The sequence below is a fragment of the Gouania willdenowi genome, chromosome 13, assembly GCF_900634775.1.
Source record: "Gouania willdenowi chromosome 13, fGouWil2.1, whole genome shotgun sequence".
NCBI lineage: Eukaryota > Metazoa > Chordata > Actinopteri > Blenniiformes > Gobiesocidae > Gouania > Gouania willdenowi.
The window spans coordinates 29,739,502-29,764,825 of NC_041056.1; the positions used below are offsets into that span (position 1 = coordinate 29,739,502).

Consider the following 25,324-nt stretch of genomic DNA (forward strand, 5'->3'; position numbering starts at 1 on the left):
TGAATACAAATAGAAATAGAAAAAAATAAAAACACTCATTACAACAAAAAAACATTTGAATAATATTCATAAAGTAGTAAATGTAATTGTTTATATAAAAAGGAGCCTAAAAAGAAATGTTGAAAAAGTCTAAACATCGAAATGAAAAAAATAAATTAAAATGTTTTTCTTGTTTTTTTGGAGAAGAAAAGTCTAATATAACATCATCATATTGATCGTTGACAGTGTTTTTGAAGGATGGGGGTGTTAACTAGTATAGTCCATCCATCGTGTGGGGCCCCCTGGTGGCCACGTGGCCCTAAGCAGCCGCTTAATCCGTTTATGGTATGTTTCAGCATGAAGAAAGCATGAATCATTGGCTAAATGAAACTCAATCATATTTGCAGGGGCTCACAGGTTTCCTGGTGTTTATGTTGCATATCATGCTTATATTGCATGATGACGTCATTGTTATTGTTAAAAATGTCGTCATAGTTTTCGTCGACTACATACAAGTGTTTCAGGTGACAGTAACAAGACTATGACAAATTTAAAAAAAGAAACATGTTAACAAAATCTACATCAAAATATATTAATATTTTTTGTCAACTAATAAAAACTAAACTATAATTTTGTTTGTAAATCCAGTCAGAACTCATGTGGTCTTACACACTGATCATATCAAATCTGTGTCTATTTACAAACATTAATACATCCCATATCACGTTGATCAATGGCAATTGAATGTTTAAAAAATGCATAAACTAAAGGATACTGACTTTTCCTTTCATTCTCATATTAAGCAGATCTCAAGGACAGCCTTCTTCCACCACCGTAATATCTTTAAAATCAGGAATATCTTGACCCAGAGTGATGCTGAAAAACTAATCCATGCATTTGTTACATCTAGACAATATTATTGTAACTCTTTACTGTCAGGATGTCCTAATAACTTACTAAAAAGTCTCCAGTTAATCCAGAATGCTGCAGCGAGAATACAAACAGGAGAGAGCATATTACTCCAGCATTGGCTTCCCTTCAATGGCTTCCTGTAAAACCTAGAATAGAGTTTAAAATCCTCCTGTTAGCATACAAAGCTCTACATGATCAAGCTCCTGTGTATCTTAAAGACCTGTTAGTGCCCTATCGTCCAGGCAGATCACTCCATTTCAGTTTGGCTTCTGGAAGTTAACGTGTCTAGAAGTAGAACAGGAGGCAGAGCTTTCAGCTACCAGGCTCCTCCCCTTTGGAACCAGCTCCCAGTCTTATTACAGGAGGCTGCTACTCTCTCCACCTTTAAGGCTAAACTAAAAACTAACTTATTAGCTAAAGTGTAAACCGTATAATAGCGTTAACCTAACCACTAGAGCGGACATGGGCTTGTTCGTAAACGGTCTCATTTACAGACCTCGGAGTCGCTGTTAGATTACTAATAAACTGGAAGAGATTTGAATTCTGATGTAGCTGGTTATGATTTACAGTCCGCATAAACAGGACTGAATCATAACATAACCTAACCGCTAGAGCGGACATGGGCTCGTCAATGAACAGTCGCATTTACAGACCTTGGAGTTGCTGTTAGCTTACCAATAAACAGGAAGAGATTCGTCACCTTTATAATAAGTGTTGACTAGGCCACTGGGAGTGAGGCCCATGGGCAAGGCAGGCTGACTTTATAATACTGTATCATGTTTTTCTGCAGTCAGTGCCTTCTCCTCGCCCTTCTCTCTCTTTTCTCATTCAGGTGTCGTGAAGCTGAGGATGGCAGTTCCTGATCTGTGGTTCATGGCTCTAGTCTGGGACACTCTGATGTTCTATCTCTCTATCCTGTTCTGCTCCCCCTGTCCACTAACCCCAACCAGTCACAGCAGATGGCTGTGACTGGTTCTGCTGGAGATTTCTTCCTGTTAAAAGGGAGTTGTTTCTTCCCAGTGTCGCTGAATGCTTGTTCATGTGGATTATTTTTTTCCCCTTATTATTAGGAATTTAATATTTTGATAGCGCTATGAGATGACCTTTGTTGTAATTTGCACTGTATAAATAAAGATTGATTGATTGATTGATTGATTTAGAAGCCCTACGTTCTGCCATATTCCGGAAACCCCATTTTGAAACATTACAGCTTTGAAAGTATTACTTCTTTAAATGCCTTTTTTGTAAAACATTTAATCGGTTTCGGCACCACTCATCACTTCTTTCTGCAATGTATTCTAGTTTGGAGGTAATATCAGGAAATAACCTTGAGAAAAGCTGCATTCTGGGAAAGAAAGTGTTTATGCATTATAAGCTGTACAAATTTGAAACCATTAAAAAAAAGGTTTTACCAAAATGTTGTGAAAAAAAGATTAATAACCCGAGATTCCGTTTCAAAACATACATTTTATTTTCACACAGATGAATACACACAATACAATACTATGATATACATCCCTGTGTTACGAAGAATATTTGAACTGTGGATTTTCCATCCTTAATTAGTGTTGAGAATTATCTGGCTTTTGGATTTGTTTCCCAGCCCACTGAGTGCTGCCAGTTTATAGCTATATCTTTTTATGGTCCATCCACAGTGTAATTTTGAGTTCAGTTCTGGTATAAATTATACTACCTTGCCTGTACCTGCTAAAGTAAAAACCATTAAAATCAGCCATATTATATTTATTTTTGCACAAACCAAACGCCCATTTGGACATAAACACATTGAGCTAAAAAAACTGATTTATTGTAATGCTGTGGAACAATCTATGTGCCTTAACCTACATAAAACTTCACAAGTTGATGATAATTTCTGCTTCATATGACATGGAAAACCTTATAATTGGTTATAAAAAAAAAACCCCACAGAGAATATTTAACTCGAAGGAACTCGGAAAGTATAAAGAATGTCATCCTTAGGTTCTTGTCTTGTTGTGTTTCCCTTTGACACATTGGTTCTCTCTTCACTTTTATCACATCAAGAAAGAAGGTGAAGGATCGTGATCTTTCCTCCTCATACAAAATCCCACATAGTCTCTGCTTGGCTAGAGTGTATCCACCAACACCAGCTCAGGATCCTTCTGGCCTGTAATAAGAATTAAAAAATGCAGACAAAGAGAGATTTTAGTGATTGTAAGTGGTCCTTAATAATGCCCCTAGAAAGTTGATGTTATTGCTTCCTGCTTTTTATTAAATAACTAAATTATAGCCATCTTTTTATAATTACATTACACGATCTTTAGGCTCTAAGGTTTGACAGAATTATTCTTTTTTTTTTTTTTTTTTACTTTGTCTGCACATGCTGTCAAAGGTTTGACAGAATTCTATAAATTGTATTTAAACATCAAATATAAAAGACTACTACAACTGTCATCCTCGACAGTACACTTTCCTTCCATTCACACATTAACAGCATCACCCGGTCCGCTTATTTCCACCTACGGAACATTTCTCGTCTCCGCCCCTCTCTCACCCCCCACACCACCGCCATCCTTGTCCACAACCTCATCACCACCCGCATTGATTATTGCAATTCACATCTCTTCGGCCTCCCCAACAAATCCCTCCAGAAACTGCAGCTCCTCCAGAACTCTGCAGCACGAACCATCACACGGACCCACTCCACTCACCACATCACCCCCGTCCTACAACAACTTCGCTGGCTTCCCATAAAACAAAGGATCAACTTCAAAATACTCCTCATCACCTTCAAAGCACTTCATAACCTGGCCCCTCCGTACATATCTGACCTCCTCCACATCGCCACCCCTGCCCGCACACTCCGCTCTTCCTCCACTCTCCAGCTCTCTGTACCTCCGGCCAAACTCATCACCATGGGGCACAGAGCATTCAGCTACTCTGCCCCCCAGCTCTGGAACTCTCTCCCCCCTGACCTCCGTACCATAGACTCCCTCCCACTCTTCAAATCAAAACTCAAAACTCACCTCTTCAGACAATCCTACTCCATCTAGACACACATTCACCACACCAATACTGTACTCTGTTTTATTCTGCTGCACTTGTTTTTATCTGTTTTTATTCTGCTGTTTTCATTGTGTTTATTTTAATGACTGCCCTGTACAGTGTCCTTGGGTGTTTTGAAAGGCGCTTTTAAATAAAATGTATTATTATTATTATAACATTTTCCCCATCAGAAAAATAATTTTCTTTATGCTTATCTTTATCTGCCATTTCTAATAGCTTCTGCCATCAAGTGGTGGAATTAAACCCTCTTTAAACAGTTACTGTACCTACTGGTTGAATCACAGTTTCTGGGCTTTAAAGATGTGTTACTTTGGGGCTTCCTTCTGTTGCCTTCTGGTGGACACCATGTTGATATGGGGGTAATGCTACACACACACACACACACACACACACACACACACACACACACACACACACACACACAATTATTTTACATGGGCAACTATTATAATCATTCAGGTATACAGGTAAAATGCCTACACATAATAAATCCTCACCCATGTACAGACTCACGCTATATGCAAAGGTCTTAGATTAGTTATCACTGAGAGAACTGTAAAGAGGTTTTATTTTCTCATCATCGCCCCACTCTGACATCTCTCCTTTAGTGCATGTCCACAGGTCCTGTTTGTGTGATTCGGGCCTATGTGTGTGAAAATCATGTCCCTAAAAATAACAGAGCGCAATGTAATTTCCCTTCAGGGATTAATAAAGTATTTCAAATTCAAAAATTCAAAAAAAATGACTTTACCCAATCTTTTGAGAAAAAAACATGTTTTATCCTGATAGTAAATGCAATCAAAAGACTGTACTATTCCAAACTACCCACACAGTTAGTGGGTCTGGAGTCCTGAAGCCTTTAGCAAATGGGTTGCTTGCAATTTTTAGCTGGGTGATCTAAGAGAGAGAGAGAGGGAGAGAGAGAGAGAGATAGGTAGATTGTATTAGAGAAAGAACAATAAAGATATAGAAAATAGCTTTATAGTCCTGTAATCTGGCATGTGAGAGGTTTGTTTGTCCGACAATCACCGTGTCCTACCCTGTGGTTCTGATATGCTGTGACGGCCATGAACTGCGTTTCTGGGAAGGCAAAGGAGCAGAAGTTTCTGTTTGCGTTTAAGTAGCTGTTGGGTGCTGGATCTGCATAAACTACGTGGAAGCGTGGTTGGTAGCGATGCATGGAGTTGAGGATCATCTACGAAAGAGGAACACGCTGCTGTGAATGAATGCTGTTCTAGAACTACTCTCTCATTCATGGCAACAACACTGACTGACATGTCCATTGTCGTCCAGCAGGTTGTTGGTGAGCTTGAGCGTGTCGAAGGACACAGTCTGCTTCATCCACTGGGCTCCACGGGCAGGGGAGTCAGGGTGGAAATGCATCCTGCTTGGGGCTGCCACGTCCGCCTGTCCTGCCATCAACCAGGAAGAGCTATGGAATGCATATCTGACACATACATGAAAGGGTTTCCAATAAGTTACATGAGGCATGCGTCATCGTTGTGCATTTGTATAGCACATCAAGTAACAAAGTTCAAATACTTGGTTACTGTACATACGTAGTTTAAGTATTATGTTTACTCCTTACTTTTTTAAACACATATCTGTACTTTCTACCCCTTACATTTCGCTCGTTACTTTTAAGACCTTCGAAGATGACATCGCGACGTAAAAAGATGCAACATTTTTGTAGTTTGAACTTTGTTCTATTGGGCAGGTTCCTTAGTTTTATGGTTAACATTTTCAAGTTTTTTTTAAATGTTAAACTCACAGCTGCTCTGGGTTTAATTGAGCATTTGCAGTTTTTTATTCTTGACGCATTTTATTTACAAATTGTATTTATTACGAGTGCTAAATTCTCCAGGTGTTCAAAGATAACATATTTAACTTGTTTCCATACCAGCATTTTACAATTTCTTAATTGACTGGTTTTAAACCTCTATTTTATTATTGAAGGGACATTTCTTTTCTTTTTTTTTACTTAAGTACATTTAGTAGCATGTACTTTTTTACTTTTATTCAAGTTAGGAAGCAACTTCAATACTTTTACTTTTACCAGAATAATAATTTTTTTTTTATTCAAGTATCTATACTTTTACTTGAGTACTGAAGGCTAGTACTTTTGCCATCACTGAGCACATCTGTCTGACCTGTATCTTTTGTCATCAATTTGTATGAAGTCCATGAGCAGCACGTAATCGGCAGAAGGATCCATCCCTGCAATCCGCACCTGGAATGTTGGAAACATCCGTCTGCAGTTCATGAATGTACAAAAAATCATAGAAAAGGTCAGAAAATATGATCATTTAGTAAAAGACGTGTGCATTTAAGATGTGTTTTCACCTCCCGGCTTTTGTAACAATCATCTCTGTGCCCAGCTGGTCAAACTGTTGCCAAAGTGCCTGCATCTCCAGCTGAACTCTTACCCCACTCACCTGGGACGCCTTGGTGCAAGTTGTGAGTGACTCCCCATCAGGGTTGCAAGGTAAAAAACTAAAGCTATGAGGCAGCTGAAAATCTGTGGAGATAAGATTAGTAGAGAATAAATTAAATGAGAGGACGCATGGTAGATAAGTTAAGGAATACTTTAAATAAAAAAAAAAAAAGAAAATAGCGGAATGAAAGTCTTAACAATACTTACCACTCATAATGTTAATAACTTAAAAATCTGACTATAACGACTCGAGACTTAACAGATATAAAATAGTGCTCAAATAACCCAGCTACCAGCGTCGCAGCAGTGGATTTACCTCCAAACCCTTGGATTGTCCCAGTCCCGTCAATAGGATCAAGCAGCTTTTATATACCAGCAGCCTCTCCATAGGGACCTCCAAGCCTGCCTCATCCATTACAATAGCCATGGTACCAATAACACACTAATCACAGCAGTAACACTGGGCAGTGCGAGCATACACGCACACAATTCAATGTTTCAGAAAATAGTGCCTGAAGCCTTAAGTTTAGCTTGTCCTGGCCCATCTTTGGCTCATTAATTACACTTAAACAGGCCCAGTGTTAGTGGGTGTGGACGGATGAAGAGTGCTTTAATTATTCATCACAGCACCACACTAATAGTGGAAGAAAGTGTTAATAATTTTTCTGGAAGTTCCATAACTCATATCACAAAATAGCAATTTGGCATAGGCTCTGTAAACGTGAAGGCTGATTAATTGAATGAGTTTTTAATCATTTTACTGAACAATTCATATGCTGACTATTACTCTGACAGTGGGATTCTATATGCAGAGACACCGTTTGCTTACCTCTTCATGAATATGTGAGGCTGAATTTTTAATTATTTATTATCCCTTTTTTAATGTAAATACATAAATTACAAACAAATAAACTGTTACTGTAAGACCTCAAAGTGTTGATATTATCTGGTGTTGTTCTTAAAATGCAGTAGTTTATAATAATAATAATAATAATAATAATGATGCATTGATTTTAATATAGCGCTTTTCATAGACACATTGCATTATTCTTTCACTTCACACAGTGGTGGTAAACTACTAGTGTAGCCACAGCTGCCCTGGGGCAGACTGACGGAAGCGAGGCTTTTTCATCGGCCCCTCCGACCACCAGTAACACTCACACCAAATTGATACTAAACAATGTGGGTGAAATGTCTTGCCTAAGGACATAATGACAGATACCACTGCTCCCGCTTTGCTTCTGAGATTTGATGAGATCGGGCAATGACATGATGATAATACCTGAATCTCAAACATGACTGCAATGAAAAAAAACTACGTGTGTGTGTGTGCGTGCGTGTGAGTGTGTGGGGTCTTTTGGGGTTTATGATTGGACTGTGTTGAAGTGGTTTAGCCCTTAGGCTTTCTCTGTTTTTGTATTAAAACAACAAGTCTTGAGTTTGTCAATAATCCCTCTCACTCTCATTAATCACAGCTTTCACTGAGACAGATGATATTATCTTAACTGTAATTAAATTCTAGTCATCCACAGCGCTGATTGTTTGGATATCAGGCTTTTGTGAACAATAATGACTTTTCAAAGTGCAGTTTTTGTAAGTGATAGGATTACAGAGGGTAAAATGCATGTAAAAATGTTTCCTTTTCCAGGAAGAGATTGAAATTGAACAGGATTATGAAGAATGTTCAATGTACTGTACCGGTAGTCTTTTTGTGGTTTGCCTCAAATAAACAAAGAGATTAAAGTCAAATGTATGTATTGTGTTTCCAGAAGTACTTTAGGAATAAAGATGATGCCAGACAGCAAAGATGTATAAACAGCCAGATGTTTATTGAACTGTCATTTGTCAAAGCACAGTTTTCTTAGAACAAGCATTTCTGCCCTGACATTCAGGTACGCATGGTAAAACACATACAGTTCCTACACACTTAAAGAGTGAATGTGGTGTGTTGAGTGTTGGATGTGTGTGCTTGCTTGTGCTTTAGTGTGTTGTTTGCGTGGAAGAGAGTGTGAGAGTCCAGCCGTTCTGCTTATCAGCGAGGCATCAGCCACATCTTAGGAGGAGTTTTGAACTGGGACAAAGATGGATCAAGCTAGGACAGAAGCCGAGGTTATTACTAGAATGGGAACATTTGGATTTATTGCTTGATGATGGTTTCACGAATTATGCTGAAAATGGCTTCAAACTTAGTCTTGATATCTTCAGCCAAAGGTGTAAGTTTACCCCTCAGCTCAGTGACCTGATCGGGAGTGAAACCCTTTGCCTGGTCGTAGGCTTGCTTCAGCTGATCCTTGTATTCCTCAACGTAGGGGGTGACCATAGTCTTCAGGCTCTCCAGACGGTCATTAATCTTGCTGCGCACAGACTCCACAATGGGCATCAGGGCGGCCTTGGTCTCTTCCACATTGACAGACACCTTCTCACGCAGCTGAGTCATCACGGGCTCCATCTTGGTCTTCAGGGTTTCCATCTCAGCATTGTGCTTCTCATAGTACTCTTTCATGATTGGCTCCATATGAGTGCGGTACTCTTCGATGTGGTTCATCAAGACGGTTCTGAGTTTGTTGCGATGGGGCTCGAGATTAACTTTCAGATCGTCAATGTCATTCATAATGCTAGTGCGGAGCTCAGAGGTGGCATCACTGATGGTGGAAACAATGCTGTCTGTCACGGGGGAAACAGCACCCTGCATAGCCTTGAGCTGTGTGTGCATGTTGTCCAGGCGGGAAGCAATGTCAACTCTGCAAATTACATCAATAAGAGAACATTTAATGTACGGCAACACAGCATGTGTAATATTTAATTTTTCACTCAGGCCAAAAACTACAATATAAATGTGACCAGGATTTTGTAGGTTAAGTTATGAAGCAAAACTCTGAAATAACCTTACTTTAAATCACTGTAGTCAGTGCCATCGAGACCATCCAGAGCTTTCTTGGCACTCTCCTTCACCTGAAGCAGATACATGTCCACAGCACTGCGTAAGTGCTCCAGCTGGGATGGAGCATCAGCTTGCAGGGCAGCGGCATGGGAGCCTAAGATGAGAAAATTGAGAGTTTGGTAAAAATAAAGACTAAATAAAATTGTAAACTTGTTCAACTTTTGCAATAATCTTCAACCACAGTATTTTCGTAAAAGAGTTCTCCACTTACCGACAGCCAGCAGAAGGGCAAGAGCAAGAGACACGAATTTCATGATGGCGGTCTGGAATAAACGGAGAAAGCAAGAGCAATTTTTTATTAAGCTGATATGTTACACTGGCAATTCCAGGCATGTAAATTAATAATCAAAATACTTGTATTTATTCCTGACTGTCCTGTTTAAATCAAGCTTTAAAGCATTCAATGTAAGATTGTCTTAGCCACTCTTAAAGCACACTTATCCCTGCACAAGCCCAAAGGAGTTTGCACTAAACATATGGCTGCCTATTAAAAGAGCCTTTAATCTGAGTGGATTAAAGAGATGATTTAGGAGGATAACCTTTGGACTGCCTCTTAATCCTGTTTCAGGTTTTACTGTATAACACCAACATAGTCACTGAGGATCACCAAATAAAAATAGTTCTATCAGTGTGCAAAAACAGTTCAAAACACAACCAAATGTTCACAAGTTACTATATATTCTGTACAAGCGAGTTCTTTAAATTAATTCAGCTCGAGAACAGTAGCTTTGCTACTTCAATTCACCAAATACTCAATTAAATCTATAAGCTCAGTCTGATTCTTGCTGTGATTCTGATCTCCTTCACCAAAGCCTATAAGTTCCAGTTCTAGTTACAAGCAGTTTTTTCCTTACCTGGCGGAGTGGGTGACGAGACTGAACAACTTGGGTGAGAACTGACTTCTTTATAGTGCCCAGGCGAGTGGGGGTGTCCATGTGGGGGAAGGAGCAGGAGGGTGGAGAGGGGGAGCTGTGTGCCTCCGTGGAGGTGGACCTCAACCTCTCGGCATCTCTCTCAACAGGAGGACCGGCTTGAGAGTTCAATGGTCACCCTGCTGGGAGCCACATCACAGGAGCTAAAGACTCACTTACACATCATTATAATTAAGCACAGTCAGGAAGTCTGTCTTTACAGGGGGCCATTTCATTATGTAAAATCAGAAAAACAGCCCTTTAGTTTCCGTCTGATAGACATTCCTTCTTCTTACCTTTGACCATACTTGTTCTGCAGCTCATAGCTTGTGAAGCATTAAGACAAATCCAACAGATGATGAAATCAGAAGGTTAATGGGAATACTTAAAAGGTTGGAGTTGTTTGATGACATCTATCAAGGCACTGAGAAGACAATGAGTGTTTGTTAAACCGCTGGTGTTAAATAGTGAGAGCCCAATGCATTTCAAAGCATATATGTATATATATACCTGTAGGCTTTGCTTGGATACGTTACTGTATTGAGGTGCGAGGAGAAAGTAAAAGTCCTTTTTTGACAAATTGCCAAGAAAAACAGACAAAAGTAAACTCAAAGCAAATTATTTAGTGTATTCTGTGAAAACATTGTGTGTCTGTGTGTGTGTGTGTATGTGTGTGTATATCTGTAAGAGCAGAGGTCAAAGAGTGCTGCCCGTTGTCTTATCACCTTTGGACTTTGACTCTGTGATTTGAGGCATTTTTTTCTCGCAGCATTTACATGTGTATTGATGAGTGTCAGCACTGATCAATGACTGCAAGGTTCCAGCTGAGCTATTGGGGAAGTTCTACAGGACTGTGGTCAATGCAGCCATGCTGTATGGTTTAGAGACGGTGGGACTGAGCAGAAGACCGGAGGCTGAACCAAATTAAATCAAATCGAATTTATTCTTCCATGTAATCCTGTTCACAATATCAGCATTATAATTGACAGTTAGTACATTTTACATGTCAGAATCAGAGTCTTATTACACTTGCCCCTTTTTGTTAAACAAAAGAATGCTCAAGTGAATGGTCGCCGATTAATTCAAATTTTTTTTTACATTATAACAGGTACAACAATTATTAAATTAATTTTGTTTGTTACAGATGTCAATACGTTTCATTTACTGATGTCTGTAGTTTTCAATCAACATATACATACGTTTAATTTGAACCATAGTATGACATGTTTTTAAATTGTCATCCAATGAGTTCCACAACCTGATCCCAGTGACAACAAAACCTCTCTGTTTGAGTGAAGTCCTGTGATTAGTATAAATTTATTATAAATGTGCTCTGAAACTATACTTTATTTTTAATTTTCCACTTGGTCATTACAATTTTTAACTGGACAAAATCTACAAATTTAATGAAAAGTTAATTTGTGTGGCCTCTCGGACCTTTGTGATTCTTATGGCTTTCTTTTGGAGCAGGAACTAGAGGTTCAGAGCTGAGTGTCTTTAGGTTTTCACTGGAAGTAAATGAGAGGGAAAGCTTATGTCTCACAGTCTGGTAGAGAAGGGACAAGGTTTGATCCTGTGTGTAAATAGAATAGATGATGTTAAAGATGGAGCTGCGAGGGATGAAGAGAAAAGGAATTGGTCACTGAAGAGGAAGATGATCCACTGTGATTACTGTTTAAGGGGGAAAAAAAGCCAAGGAAAGGAGATGAAGACAAAAGAGTTTGTCTGCTTGACTAAAAATGATAAGCTTGTATTTTGGTTGTGACTGAACTCATGATTCTTTCAATTCCAGCCACACATTTCAGCCCTTAAGCAGCAAAGCATTCCTTGGTCACGAGACTCCTCCCACCTTGTTCAGTTTTGAACCAGATGATGTTGCAATCGCAGTCATATTAAATCTTTTACATTTTCGTCTCTTCTCAGATCATTCAGTATCATCCTTAAAGCTGTTGGAAAACAACAATTAGGTTTTACTTTGTGTATTTACATAATTAGACAAAAGACGGAATAATGTTTGTCTAGACTGTTATTGAATGATGATCATTAAATTTAAATAACTGAACTCTGTTGGACTTCAGACAATAATCTGGCCTCTTTCTCAACAACTCAAGAAGTTGTTGATTCAATATCTGAGTCATTTACGTTATTTTCTTGGCAGTCTACCCTCATTGTAAATAGCCTCTAAAAGAAAATTATGTAATTCTGTGGCGCTCTGATTAGCACTGTTGCATTTTAGTTCAGAGATTGTGGGTTCAAGTCCTGCTAGTGTATACACACTAAATAGACTGGATTCCTATTCAGTGATTATGTTACCCTGGATAGGCTCCAGAAACTCTGAGCAGGACAAACATGTACATAAAATGTTACACAAGGGCTTTATAACAACAAACTTAACTTTATTTGTGCAAAAAGTGCTGCATTCATACATTCTATGTCATATTTGAATAAGGAGGCAGGTAAACTCCCACATCAGGCCCAGTAGCTTGTAGTCACTTCAGTCTCCCATTGAATTGTGATTCAAATTTCACATCATAATTTCTCATAAGTTTCATTGATAAAACAAAATTCTGAACAATTCTGTGTCATTGAGGGCGAATGAAAAATCAATAATGCAAACAGCCTTTCACAGCTCTTTATTTATCAGCACAATCATGTCCAGGTTAACTGGATACAAGGTTTGCAATCAACTTCAGTGGCCAGCAACCGCCAACTGCAACCACTGATTGTGTCAAAAGTTTTAGAACACCCTCATTTTTCCAGTTATTTATTGCAATTCAAGTCGTGCAAGTCCAATGAACAGTTCGAAATGGTACAAAGGTAAGTACTGAACAGCCAGAGGTTAAAACAAAGGTTTGGTTACCCGAAACTGAAAAATAATGTACATTTCAGAATGATACAAATAGGCCTTTTTCAGGGAAATATGAAGTGGGTTAACAATTTAAAACTTCCAACCCCCTCTGTTTGCATAAAAGCAGTGTTGGAACACACTGTGGTACCAGACCCTCATGAGCATCAGGTGAACAGTATTGTTCATGAATTTCTGGATGAATTATTTTTTCCACTCAAATTGCTTATTTGTTCAATGCTTTCATTTCAGAGTGCAATGTACACAATAAACTGATACATTTTCAGTAAAAAAACTGGAAAAGTTGTGGCGTTCTAAAGCTTTTGGCCTGTAGCGTATATGATCAAGGAACAATTCTCTGGATTGTATGATTATAAATTCCTGCACTGTAAGTACTTTAGCTCTGAATGCAACACCTCATTACTAACTTTATGTAACACAAGGAAAGTTCAAGTAAAAAAGTACACAAAGTGCAGATTGCACAAATCACACTGTTTTAAAAACAATCAACAACTTAAGTGTAGAACACCCATTGAGTTTGTGTATTTTAGATGAAGACTCTTCATTAGTGGCTGATTTACAGATAAATGCTGTACATATCAGGAGCACGTCGTCTTCTGTCGTTAACAGAAGTCTAAGCCTTTTGCCCCGGCCCGTGAGATAAGAGTGTTCTATGGATATCAGCTCATGATCAGAACGTGTCCGAAGAATGACTCTTATCTCGAGCAGCAACCTTTGAGACTACTGCCTGCGTTGCACCACATTGATTTAGTCTCTGTACTCTGCAGTCTTCTATCCAGATAACTGCTGCCATAATTGTTATCGGTGGGGCTGAAGTAACGCCAAGCTGACAAGAGAGGATGTAGGATGAAGAAAATATCTATAGGAGCAGAAACTAGCTCCAAAATAATCATTTCCACCACAGGATCTGTTTGAATGACATTTATCATGATCTAAAGATTTACCTTCATATGAGGCTTTTCATCTTGAAAATAGATTTTTATAGTGTAAATAATTGTACTGAGTTGCTCTTTTGTTTCTGATATTATGCATATGAAATGTAAGTCTTTTTTCCCTGGATGTCAGTGACCTTTGAATTCCACAATCAAATAATTGTGGAATATTCTGTCAAATAATTGATGCCAATTCAATATTATTTAATGATATCATAGATTTGGAGTATAATTAATAAGCACTAAAAACGAAACAACAAACAACAGCACTGTGACATTAAGACTAAAAAAAAACATTCGATATATAGATACATATTATAGTAATTTTGTATTTCTTATTAGTTATTCAAGAGTTTACACGTCATGGTGATAATTGATTTTCTTAAAACTAGTGATGTATGATATTATCGGCTCCTTATTGGTATCGGCTGACATTAAATATCGGTCTATAAAACCATAGACATCATATATGTTGATTAGAGGTTAGATCGGGCCCAAAAAATCCAGCCCAAGCCGATCTGGACCCGCGGGCATAAAGCCCGACTCAACCCGAACCCGACCCATTAACTTAAATTAAACCTGACGTAAATTATAATTTTATTGAACGTATTGCAGCTGGTAGATTGGTAGTGCAGGGCCTTGCACAGCGAGGAGGGGGAGGGGGGGTCACGCACACAAGCACAGCAGCTCTGCCCAAAAGGTATTGTAATGACGTGACTCGAGCTGTTTAACACGGCAAAAATAAACAATCAAACACGCAAAGAACCGTCTTACACTGTCATACACTCACACTACCGTGGGAACAGAATTGATCACTCTTTTCCCACAAAGACACAAAGACACACATTGGCAGAGAAAGCTGCATGTAACCATGATGCCTTCACTGCCATGGGAAATCTCAGCATCAGTTAACCACTGAATACACACAAGTGGAACATAACCAGAACAAAGAACCCAGTCCGTTACAGTATGCAGACCAGACCGGGGTCCCGTGCGTGGAGCGCAGACCTGACTGAAGCACGCAATCATATTTGTTCCCTGCGCTCCAGCAGCAAGTGAGGAATGAGAAAATCAGCAAATAATATTCAGTGAATGTGAACGCTGAACAACAAAACGCAACACAACGCCGTCAATATCCCGTCCCTCTACTAGCAGAACTCACTTTAGAAATGATACCACAACAATATAGAAGTGCTTTTGTGTTTATTGAAAAATTATATAAATTTAATAGAGATTAAAAAAAAAAAAAGTGAAAAATGAGGCCCGGCCCGACAGCTGAGTGGGAAAATGAGGTCCGCAACAATCTCAACTCTAACGTAAATGCCACATCGCTCATAGAGGGGCGTGATAGAGTTGACCCATTTCTGTCAGTGTAACTTATTCCATTTTACAACATTACAGTTTAATTTAGCTAAACAATTGTCATTAATTTCATGTTTCTCTCTCCTTTGCTGAAGCTTTTATGATGGAAAATTGTGTGTAAATGCGTGACATTGTTCTAAACAGTGCCAATGAGGATTTAGTCCGTGTCATTTCGCTATTTCCACTTGATTTTTGTAATACATTTTTTCAAAGACAAAAAAAAAAAAAAACCAATATTGCCAAATCTATTTCAGGAAGTATATTCTTTTTTTTACCATCTATTTTCCCTAATCATGGAAAATTGGAGCCGACAGAGTCGCCACATACGCCCCGAAAGAGACTTGCTTTCACACTTAGACTATCATTTGGCCTGGGCTATGGCTAATATCTCCATCTATTTAGGACACTACCCTACTCAGGACTTATTCAATAGACTGTTTTAACCTGGTGAGGTTATTAAATTTTACAGGCTTTACACTTTATAGAAATTACTGTCGTGTTTTGTTGCTCCATAATATATTGACTTTTCACACATCCGCAGTCAGACGTGATTTGTTGCTGAAAGAAAGTAAAATATAATTTAATGGTTGAGTTTTAAAGGGACATTTGAGGTAATCGCACTAAGCTGGTATTTAATCAGCTAATCACTTCTCGATCAGGCTCAAACTGAGGTTCAGAGGTCATGTCATTGTTCCAGCTGCCTCCATGATGGAGCACTGTTCTCAGACCAGCAGGGGAGATTATCTCAGCTGTGGAGTTCTCATTTGTTTACGCACACAAACACACTAAACACACAGCCTCGGTTCATAAGTCGTCTGTTACTGTAATGCCTTGTTTTTGCAATGTCACATCTGCTGAGGTCATTAATACACATATTTGGACCAACGCCACCCTCACAGATTTTCACAGTGGGTTACATCACCCTGAGGTCTGTGCACCAACACTAGCAAAGAATGAAAATCCTTCCTGACCGTAAATGACCCAGTGGAACCCATTTAATGTGGCATGCAGACATAAAGATGTGTTCTCTCGTCACAAAATGATCCACTGGTGCAACATACCAAGGTGTTCGTAATCAAATAATCAAAATGGCACATTGGGACATTAACTTACTGTTAATCGTCATGCTAAACTGGAAAAAAAGTATATTTTTACCTCCTATATGGATCCATATTTATGTAATGGCATAATATAAATGAACAAAATGGAAGAATTTAGAAAATAAAACTTGCTGAAACTCCTGGAATCAATCTTCTTTTGGAGCTTTGTACTTTGCTGCGTTGGTGTTTAATTGATCATCGAAGTTTCAAGGCCTGTTTGCAATTCTAAAGCTATCATTGCCCAAGATGCTAAGGTTATTCACCCTGATGGTAGAACTGAAACACACACCACATTGACTAAGCAAACAGCATGAGGGCAAAGGAACCATTTTCTACCGATCCTCTGTATGTCAGGACTTGTGCTGGGTTTTTAAACAACAATTATGGAATAGTGAATAACATTATAGAGAACATCTATAGAGAAAGATGGAGAGATATATATATTGACAGTTTAATGTTCCAAAACCAGCAAATCGAGGGGAAAGGTGAATAGTGGTCAGGTTAATTTCCTTGCCATGGTGGTCTGACTGTTTGCCTTTTGATGAAAAAGTTAAGGCTGGCTGCACTCTGCCTTACATCCGTCAACATCTGGGATGCAATCCAGAACCCTGTGACCCTGAACAGAACGGACAGGTAAGATGGAGAAATGTGTGTGAAATGTCAACAAATACAGGTTGACAATAAAATGGGACATTAACAAACTAAAGTATAGTTTCTGATATAGCAATCTATCTAATAAGCTATACTTATGACCGTTGTGGAACACACGCTCAGACTTGATCACCCTGTAGCTGGCCACCTTTGATGAGTGTGTCTAGTGCGTAAAAGGCCTAAACACCCCCTGATTCAAAGGAACACTGTGATGCGTCCCATTTACATCCTTCCCATATCTGAAACAGCTCCCACGCCACTCTCAAATGGTAGATTTCATGTGACTACTGTTGTGTCTCACAGAATTGTAGGGATTCTTTTAAGATTAACACTCTTTCTGGTTTAAACACCACAACTACCATCTTTTGGCACAAAGGACAGTTTAACATCACGTCCCATGTTTAATGATTCTGGGCAACAACAATCTTTTTTGGCAAACTTTATTGTTGTGGCACCTGGTGTTTCTCAGTCCTGGAGCAATATCAGGACAATGCCTCCACATGGCCTTAGATTGCATCAGATTAGATCTCCAGGATCAGGATTGAGAAACACTTGTTCCACTATGTTCCATCAGAAAATGCTCGGGAAATGTTTAGAAAAATAATAATCTTAAATGTAGTGAGCACTTTAGCCTCACAGCAAAGTCCGGATTTAGATCTTCTGTCCAGTTTAGCCCACACATACAAATAGGGGTCTCCTGGTTAAGGTGTAGCAGCAGTTCAATCCCTTTATTCACTCTGATCTGCAGCATGTATGGTTCCTTTTATATGAACTGACAATAAAGAACATTTTTGAAGTCTGTTGATGTTTTATGAGCACATACCTGAAACTCTTTTAACCTTCTTATATAGTTCTGCACAGTACAAACATGTAGGAGATTATTTGTTGTGAAACATATTATTCCCAACAGACAAAAAACCCTGTTGAAAATCCTAACTACTTATTACAAAACTGGACAAAACCTCAGTATCATATATGAATATAAAGTAATGGGACATATATTATAATATACATTTTATTACATCTAGAAGTTGCCATTATTGTTAGGGTTATGGTCCAGGCTTGTGCAAGGTTTAGTGTTTTATTTATTTATTGTGATACTTAGAAATAAAAATCATTTACCTGAAAATTGTGATTTATCCACTTTTCCAATAAGGAGTTGGGTTGTTGCCATGGATTTGTTGGCGGGATTTGTATTTAGATTCTCTGACTCATGTACTCTCAGCTGTCTGTTAGTAGATGACTGTCGACCATAAGGTGGCCTCTGATGATTCATTGTGATGGACGACAGTGTTCTCTGGAACAATTTCAAATCAAACATTGCACAAGAAAAACAACGCAATCTGAACCTTTTTTTTTTATACTTACCACATCATACATGAAGATAAAATGCATTAAAACTAGCCCTAAAAATATCCAAGGATTGTTTGTTTCCATATTATAATACTTTTGTACTACTCTAAAATAAAAGTACATATATTATTAAGGATGCTGTTTAAATCTGAAAAGTTGATTGCGATCACAAATCTTGAATTTTGTTTTTACTGTAATAATGCCATGTTTTACGGAAACATAAATTCATACTAACACTGACATTTAAGGTGGAAATAAAGTTAAAGTTCTAGTTTGTTTCCAAATGTACAAATTAATTGTTTAGTGGTTGTGTATATGTTACCTACTTTGGGCATCACTGTACCTCTTACATGTGATGATAAGGAAAATACTGGACACCCCCTTAAATGAACTATTCCCAAGACAAAAGCCAACTGGGAAAGTGGCAGGTGTCAACTGACTGTTGTTGCTTGTCTAAATAAAGACATCTTCATTCATTAATCAGTGTTAATGCAGTCCCCAGCTGGGGGAGAGACAGTGTCATTGGCCATTTGACTCACACCAGGAATCCACTATTTCTGTTAAACCATGCAAAAAATTTACATCAAATGTGAAACCTTGAAACCAAAGGTGAAAATACTGCTTAAATAATGTACTTAACACTTTTTTAATTTATTTAATAAGAAAACTGATTTTTCATTTTTCCTCTACATTAGGGGTTCTTCACTACGGGTTCAGGTAGATCTGTGGTCCACAAGAAACCAGTTACTGTGTCGGAAAACAATTTCAAGAAATAACAGTTGTGACTTCATTGAAAAGCACACCGATACATTTTCAGTGGGCCAAAAAGAAAAAGATAAAACAAAAAAAACATTCAAACCCAAATACTTTTGCAGATGTGAGTCTTGTGCAAATCACATAATGTATTTCACATACTTTTTTTTATAGTTCTACATAGAAAATAAAACAGCCAAAAACTCCTTGCTTTTGACACCTATTCTCTTAATCTTGATGAGGAAAACTATTTAAGTTGTTTCGGGTCAAGCAACTCTGAAACAACTAGTCAAAGATAAAGCATTTTGAATTGTGAACATATTGTACTTATTGCAAGGATTATGTTCTGAGCTATTTTTTTAGCCTTTGTGCAATCACCTTGGTTGCAAGCATGTTTGCCCTATAACATATACAGGAATACCTAGAACACAAAGACAAACGTTAACACAGGAGGCCAGACTCAAAAAAACAGAATAATCAAAGACTCAGAATAACTAAAAGAGAACCACAAGGGCTAAACATCAACAAAACTAAACAGAACCAGAATCCAAATTAAAATGTCTTGATTTGCTGAAGTACATCAATGATTACACAGAAGTCAATAACAATAAACAACATAAAATGTAAGGAAACTTGTGTTATAATTTCCCCCCACAGTGTAAATAGAGGTAGGTCTATAGCATATTATAACACAATTAGTCAGTGTTGCAAACAGAGCCTGTGATGGGGATAACAGTAGGAAGTTTATATATATATATAAAAAAAAAAAACATTTACCAAATATCAAAATACTTACGAAATGATTTTATTGTAAACGGTTTACATCATTTTAAATGTTGGAATTTTGGAGGTAACAGGTGGATAAAGGTAACTAACAGACCATCTAAAACAGCCAGATAAATCTACAACATAACTCATGGCATTTGTCATTCAGGCTTCAACTCTCTAGCATTCCCCACAGGACCATGTTGCTGGCTTTCTTTTGATTTTTGCACAGCTTATCATTTTCCCAAAATCTTATCATTTTCCCAAAATCTTATCATTTTCCCAAAATCTTATCATTTTCCCAAAATCTGGCCTTTCAAAAACCTTGCAGGCTCTCTTCTTGTCAGAAGTTCAGGCAACACACTTGTGATGAAAAAAAGTCTTGTGCCTTCATCAAGTTCTCCTGTAGAAACTCATCGTTTCTGAGGATACGTTGCGCATTGCATTCCTTCTTTGACCACAACACAAAGTCACAATATTTAACATCACACACGAACATGTGGAGCTGTGTCTGATAGTCTGGGCCACATCCGGCCCACTTTTGGCATGGAATGACGACACACAGGTGCTCCAAGCCCGTTTGGCAGAACTCAGCCACAACCGAGCCATCACAATGCCAGATGTCAGCCAAGAACAAGCCAAATAAACCAGCACTGGCTCACATGTGGGCCACTGTGCGTGGTTAATCTGGCCCACATCTGGCGTACACTCAGTGTTCTGGTCTGGCCCATATACTGTACTGCGTGTAATTATGGCACTATAGTGGCCCACACCTGTTTGCCAGATATGAACCATAGCAATAACAGATGTCAACCACAAACACAGCAAATATACCAAATATACCAACACTCACCCAAATGTGGGCAATAATGCATTTTTATTCTGGATGGGTGTGATTGTTTTAAAGTGGAAAATTTGTCCAAACAGAACTGTTTGTCTTGTGTGTATCCATGGAAGTTGTGACGGTATTTGTATGGACATCTTATTTCCACCACACCTTTGCCACAGCAGGTGCAGCTTGGTATGCCATCTGGTGATGAGACAAAGTGTGGCTCAGAAGGCAGTAGTACTAAGCCACAGAAATCTACATGACTTTTGGCCAAGCTGTGTAAGCTTGTCGTGCAGTTTCCTCCATGTTTTGTCCCCACACCACTGATGGGACATTTAATGTTTTTGTGCTGTAATGCATTATATCCATCAGATACGTTTTGCTGATCTTGTTAGTTGTGGTTGCATGATGAAATTTGGTGCTTGTGATCCAACCAGCCCGTTGGATGTGCCACTCCCTTGACTTTGAATGTTGCCGTAGCAGATTCCAGTCTTGTAAACTGATGAGGCTGTAGTTTCGTTTTTAGTCTGTGAAATGTTTTCTTGCTTTTATTCTGTAATTCCTGAGGTGAGAGGTCCTTGTATGACGTATTAAATAAAACAGTCAAGGGCTCACGTGAGCCTGGATGCTCCTCTTCATCTTTGTCTGTGCCGCTGTTCTCCAGACTTGTCACCACTGCAGCATCTGGTACCACAACCTGCAGTTCCCGTATGTCCTCATCTGTCAGCACTGATAGAAGAGCAACAAAAAGACAGTTATTATGCTGCATAATATAAACATTTTAAAAAGTGAAGAGAAAATGTAAAAGTAGGGTTCCAGACTGCCTTTAAATGGGATACATTTTGCCCCTAAATTTTAAGACTGTGCAAGACAACTGATTAAATGTGGAAGGGGTGACACATATAATCTGTAATCTGTCATTAAAGATGGTATACCAATGTATGTGGGGATCAGAAATAAAAATGAAATGTGCATGTGAACTGTGCTTTTGGTAAAATCTAGTCTGGAGCCCCAGAAAGTTACATATACTGTAACTTACTTTACCTGAAACGTATCAAGGCTCTGTGAACTAATACATGTCTCTGGGTATGATGATGTTCTTCTGAGCAATTTTTGGAAGCTGCTGAAAACGTCCTGGCTAACGTCTTTGGTTTGTGGACACCAGAAGTAACTACTGCTTTCTCCGTCCTTCCCATTCTGACACAGAGCTCTATTTTGAATAGTATTGCAGCTGCATGGCTGCAGCATGATCCAAGACTGTAATTTAAAAATACAAATAAATATATAGTCTTCACCACTACATATATATTTAATGTTACAACCAGGTCAACACTTGCTCTCAGCAAGTTATGTTTTTTTAATTACTAATATATTTATAGGTTCTAAATTAATAAACATTCTTGAATGTATCCTGACCAAGTTCAAGCAGGTTCTGATTGAAAATGAAAAACACTTCAGGTTTTCATTTGCCTTCTGAAACGTTGACAGCTGTTGCCCATGTATAAAGATTATAAAAATTGTTTCAAAACCTGATCATCACCAAGTTATCTGAGCAATGCATGTTCATTTTTGTTACCGCAAAGAAGGTGAAATCAGCACAAAATAATACTTTTATTACTGCAGTTTGCAGTGTGTGTGTAGTTCTCCGCTTAATTGATCATTGCCCACGCCTCATACATTTTAGTCTTCTTCCCTTGCCTTTGGCTGGGTAGGATTTCAGATTTTAGGACACAAAAATCCTCATCAATGTCATTGTATCTCACCTCCTGTACATGTCTGCAAATTACGTAGTCATACGCATCAACAGATTTGTATGCTCGCAGCTTTTCTCTTGTGTACACGCTAGGATTTTTCAACCAAATGCAAGTAAATATCAGGCCATTTACTAACGTCATGCTCCCATTCAGTAACTGTACAAGTATCTTGGAGCCTCTTGCCATTCGTTAAAGTGAGCTTCTTAAAGTAAGCTTTGCGATCTTTACCTGATACCGCACGAGCGTAGCTTGACAGGCCTCCGCTAGTCGCCATGTTTCCGTTGCCAGGATGCGTGCGCAGCCATCTGTGTTTACTAACAGTAAATGGGTCTTTTACAGACCAACTAGATTCGATACAGTGTAGGAACTATTGTATATGATTGGTTTCTGCGGTAAATATTTGTTGTAGATATTTTATAAAATAAAGAAGCCAATGCTAAAGTGACAGTACAACTATTTATTTTCAAATATGTAAAAGACCACATATCCCCAAGCATTGTGGCTTTGTGGCACTGGCAAAACAAAAACAGAAGAACAAAATCACATGTCAATGTATTTATTTTTAGACATGGACCAAAACAAAAGTCTGGCTGAATCACTGAATGGGAACTTCAGAGGTATAAGTAGCACACAATAGTAACAACAAAAGTACAACATTTCAGCCTGAGCATAGTGTTTTGAGAACAAAGATGCAACGTTTCAATGTAAACAAGTTACACACCTATAAACAAACCATGGAACAATAACTTTATAATGATGACCCCTGGTGGTCATTTCAAAATGTTCTTTGTGGAAGGACAAAGCAGTAACCACATTCTTATCTCCACAATGCTTAACACACAGTGACAAGTGCTTTATTCAAAAAAATTGAGAAAATAAATACATATGTATGAAATAAATCAAACACCTGCTTTTTACCTGGGAAAGGTAATCTGGTCCAAAATGCAAAGTAGAGTGCCCTACATTTATATTCTCACATTGCAGTTAAGACTGAAAGCGACTTTGAGTACCCATAAAAGTGCTATATAAAATTTGTAATAATAATAATAATTTCTTCTTCTTTTGTTTTATGGTGGTTGGCATTCATAATTTTGGGTGCATTACCGCCACATTCTGAGTGGGAGTATGGAGCAGAATGGTTTTTGGTTTCACAGGCAGCTTTAGCTCTCGCATTGTTTTAGAGACGCTGGAGTGTGTGTGATGCCGTCAACCGACTCCAAGTCTTGCGATACTCAATCCATGACTTTACAACTGATTCATCTAGGAATTCATGGCTAATTCATATTAATTGAGGAGGCTACTACAGATGCAGCAGTATCTCTCACTTGTTGAACCGGCTCTCCGGTCGCATCGGTTTATTGTTCACAACCCTACTTTCCATTCACAGATGGGCGACGTTTACTATTTTAACTTCTCCTCGGGCCAGTACACCTGTGATCAACAGTGCGACAAGTTCTGCCGCCGCTTGGTGGAACAGGAACAGGAGCGTGAGCATAACCAGCTCACAGCCCCTGCAGGGACCAAAAAAGAGAAAAAGAACAACAAAGAGAAGAAGAAGAAGAAGGAAGAGACACCTGAAACACTGGAAGTAAGCAAAATTGGTGGTAACTTTTCTGTTATGGTCCAATAAAGCACTGGAGATTACATTCCTAAGACATTTATTACATTATATCTAGTTATATTTAAACTGATAATACATTTAAATTTGCCTTAAATCTTGCTGTCGTAGGCACTGACATCTCCACTGGGGGGCTTGCTGCCCCTGAGAGGACTGGATAGTCAGTCCCCTGCACTCCGGGGATCTCTTGGAAACTCTGGGGGACGAGAACCTTTCAAAGCTTCCCTTCGGGTAAGATCCTGTCCATGTGCAAGGACTACACCATGCATAAACTCTGGAATTGATCAATGGTGTATTTCAGGATGTTCCAGGCAGTGGATCAACCAGTGTACTTAGTAGCAGACAGGAGGAGCTGGTATGTCTGACATTACCGGGGTTAGATGATGACCAAGATAATGAAGATGAAATGAGCTCAGCATCTTTGTGCTTTTGAATAATGCCTTGTTTCATTCCGTACCAATAGCTCAGTTTTGTTTATCTTTTCAGCCAAATCATCAGACGTCAGAGAAACTGCTGCAGAATATTCACTTTGATCTGGGTAGCCTCGGAGAAGGTCTTCAATATGAGGTTGAACCCTAACAAAGAACTGATGCCATAGATGAAAACTGCACGTGAAAGAGGTGACATCGCCTACCTCAGGCATGACAAACTTATCATCCGTCCTCGCTCAATACATCAAAGAGTAAGCCATGAATAACTCTTAAAGGTATGTGATCTGTGCCATAGGTACTCAACTTCTTCTTTCTCTCTCTCCCCATGTCCTCTACTGACTTTCTTCCTTTAAAAACTCTGGGAAGAATTCCCCCACAGACTCTTATACAAGTGAATTCAACTCCTTCGAGCTCAATATGGGGAATTACGGAATTTACGAGACTTTCTTTAATCCTGACACTAATTATATTAACCCACATATACATGACCAAAGCCCATTTTAATTTATCATTGGAGAGTGAATTGGGAGCTGTGGCTCACATATTGGAAGGATGTACATTTTGGGACTCATCAATAGACTGGCTGAAGACCTGAATAGCTTCTACTGCAGGTTTTCACACCCACCCTCCAGCTCATTAGCATCAGCTCATTAGCATCAGCCCCTCACCGTCTGACCCCCCACCTGCC

General features: G+C 38.7%; 3 protein-coding genes across 4 annotated transcripts; 1 reads left to right on the forward strand and 2 right to left on the reverse strand.

The window, feature by feature from the left end:
• Positions 1–2,888: 2,888 nt before the first annotated feature.
• On the reverse strand, positions 2,889–6,797 carry LOC114474683 (T-box transcription factor TBX1). Its single transcript, XM_028465122.1, has 8 exons — positions 6,687–6,797; positions 6,280–6,380; positions 6,087–6,188; positions 5,212–5,383; positions 4,976–5,131; positions 4,766–4,833; positions 4,207–4,301; positions 2,889–3,037 (listed from the first exon to the last, which is right to left on the reverse strand). Exons 1-8 carry the CDS (start codon positions 6,795–6,797, stop codon positions 2,997–2,999), a joined length of 846 nt encoding a protein of 281 aa, XP_028320923.1. The 3' UTR covers positions 2,889–2,996.
• cep164 (centrosomal protein 164) lies at positions 6,081–25,324 on the forward strand. Of its 2 annotated transcripts, XM_028465493.1 has the most exons (7): positions 6,081–6,224; positions 6,315–6,421; positions 23,975–24,175; positions 24,317–24,436; positions 24,507–24,560; positions 24,692–24,887; positions 25,003–25,324. In XM_028465493.1, exons 3-6 carry the CDS (start codon positions 23,975–23,977, stop codon positions 24,782–24,784), a joined length of 468 nt encoding a protein of 155 aa, XP_028321294.1. In that variant the 5' UTR covers positions 6,081–6,224; positions 6,315–6,421; the 3' UTR covers positions 24,785–24,887; positions 25,003–25,324. The 2 variants fall into 2 exon arrangements, with proteins under 2 accessions (XP_028321294.1, XP_028321292.1); XM_028465491.1 differs by lacking the exons at positions 6,081–6,224; positions 6,315–6,421 and having other exon boundaries at positions 23,577–24,175.
• On the reverse strand, positions 8,177–9,676 carry apoa1b (apolipoprotein A-Ib). Its single transcript, XM_028465484.1, has 3 exons — positions 9,523–9,676; positions 9,261–9,405; positions 8,177–9,111 (listed from the first exon to the last, which is right to left on the reverse strand). Exons 1-3 carry the CDS (start codon positions 9,563–9,565, stop codon positions 8,508–8,510), a joined length of 792 nt encoding a protein of 263 aa, XP_028321285.1. The 5' UTR covers positions 9,566–9,676; the 3' UTR covers positions 8,177–8,507.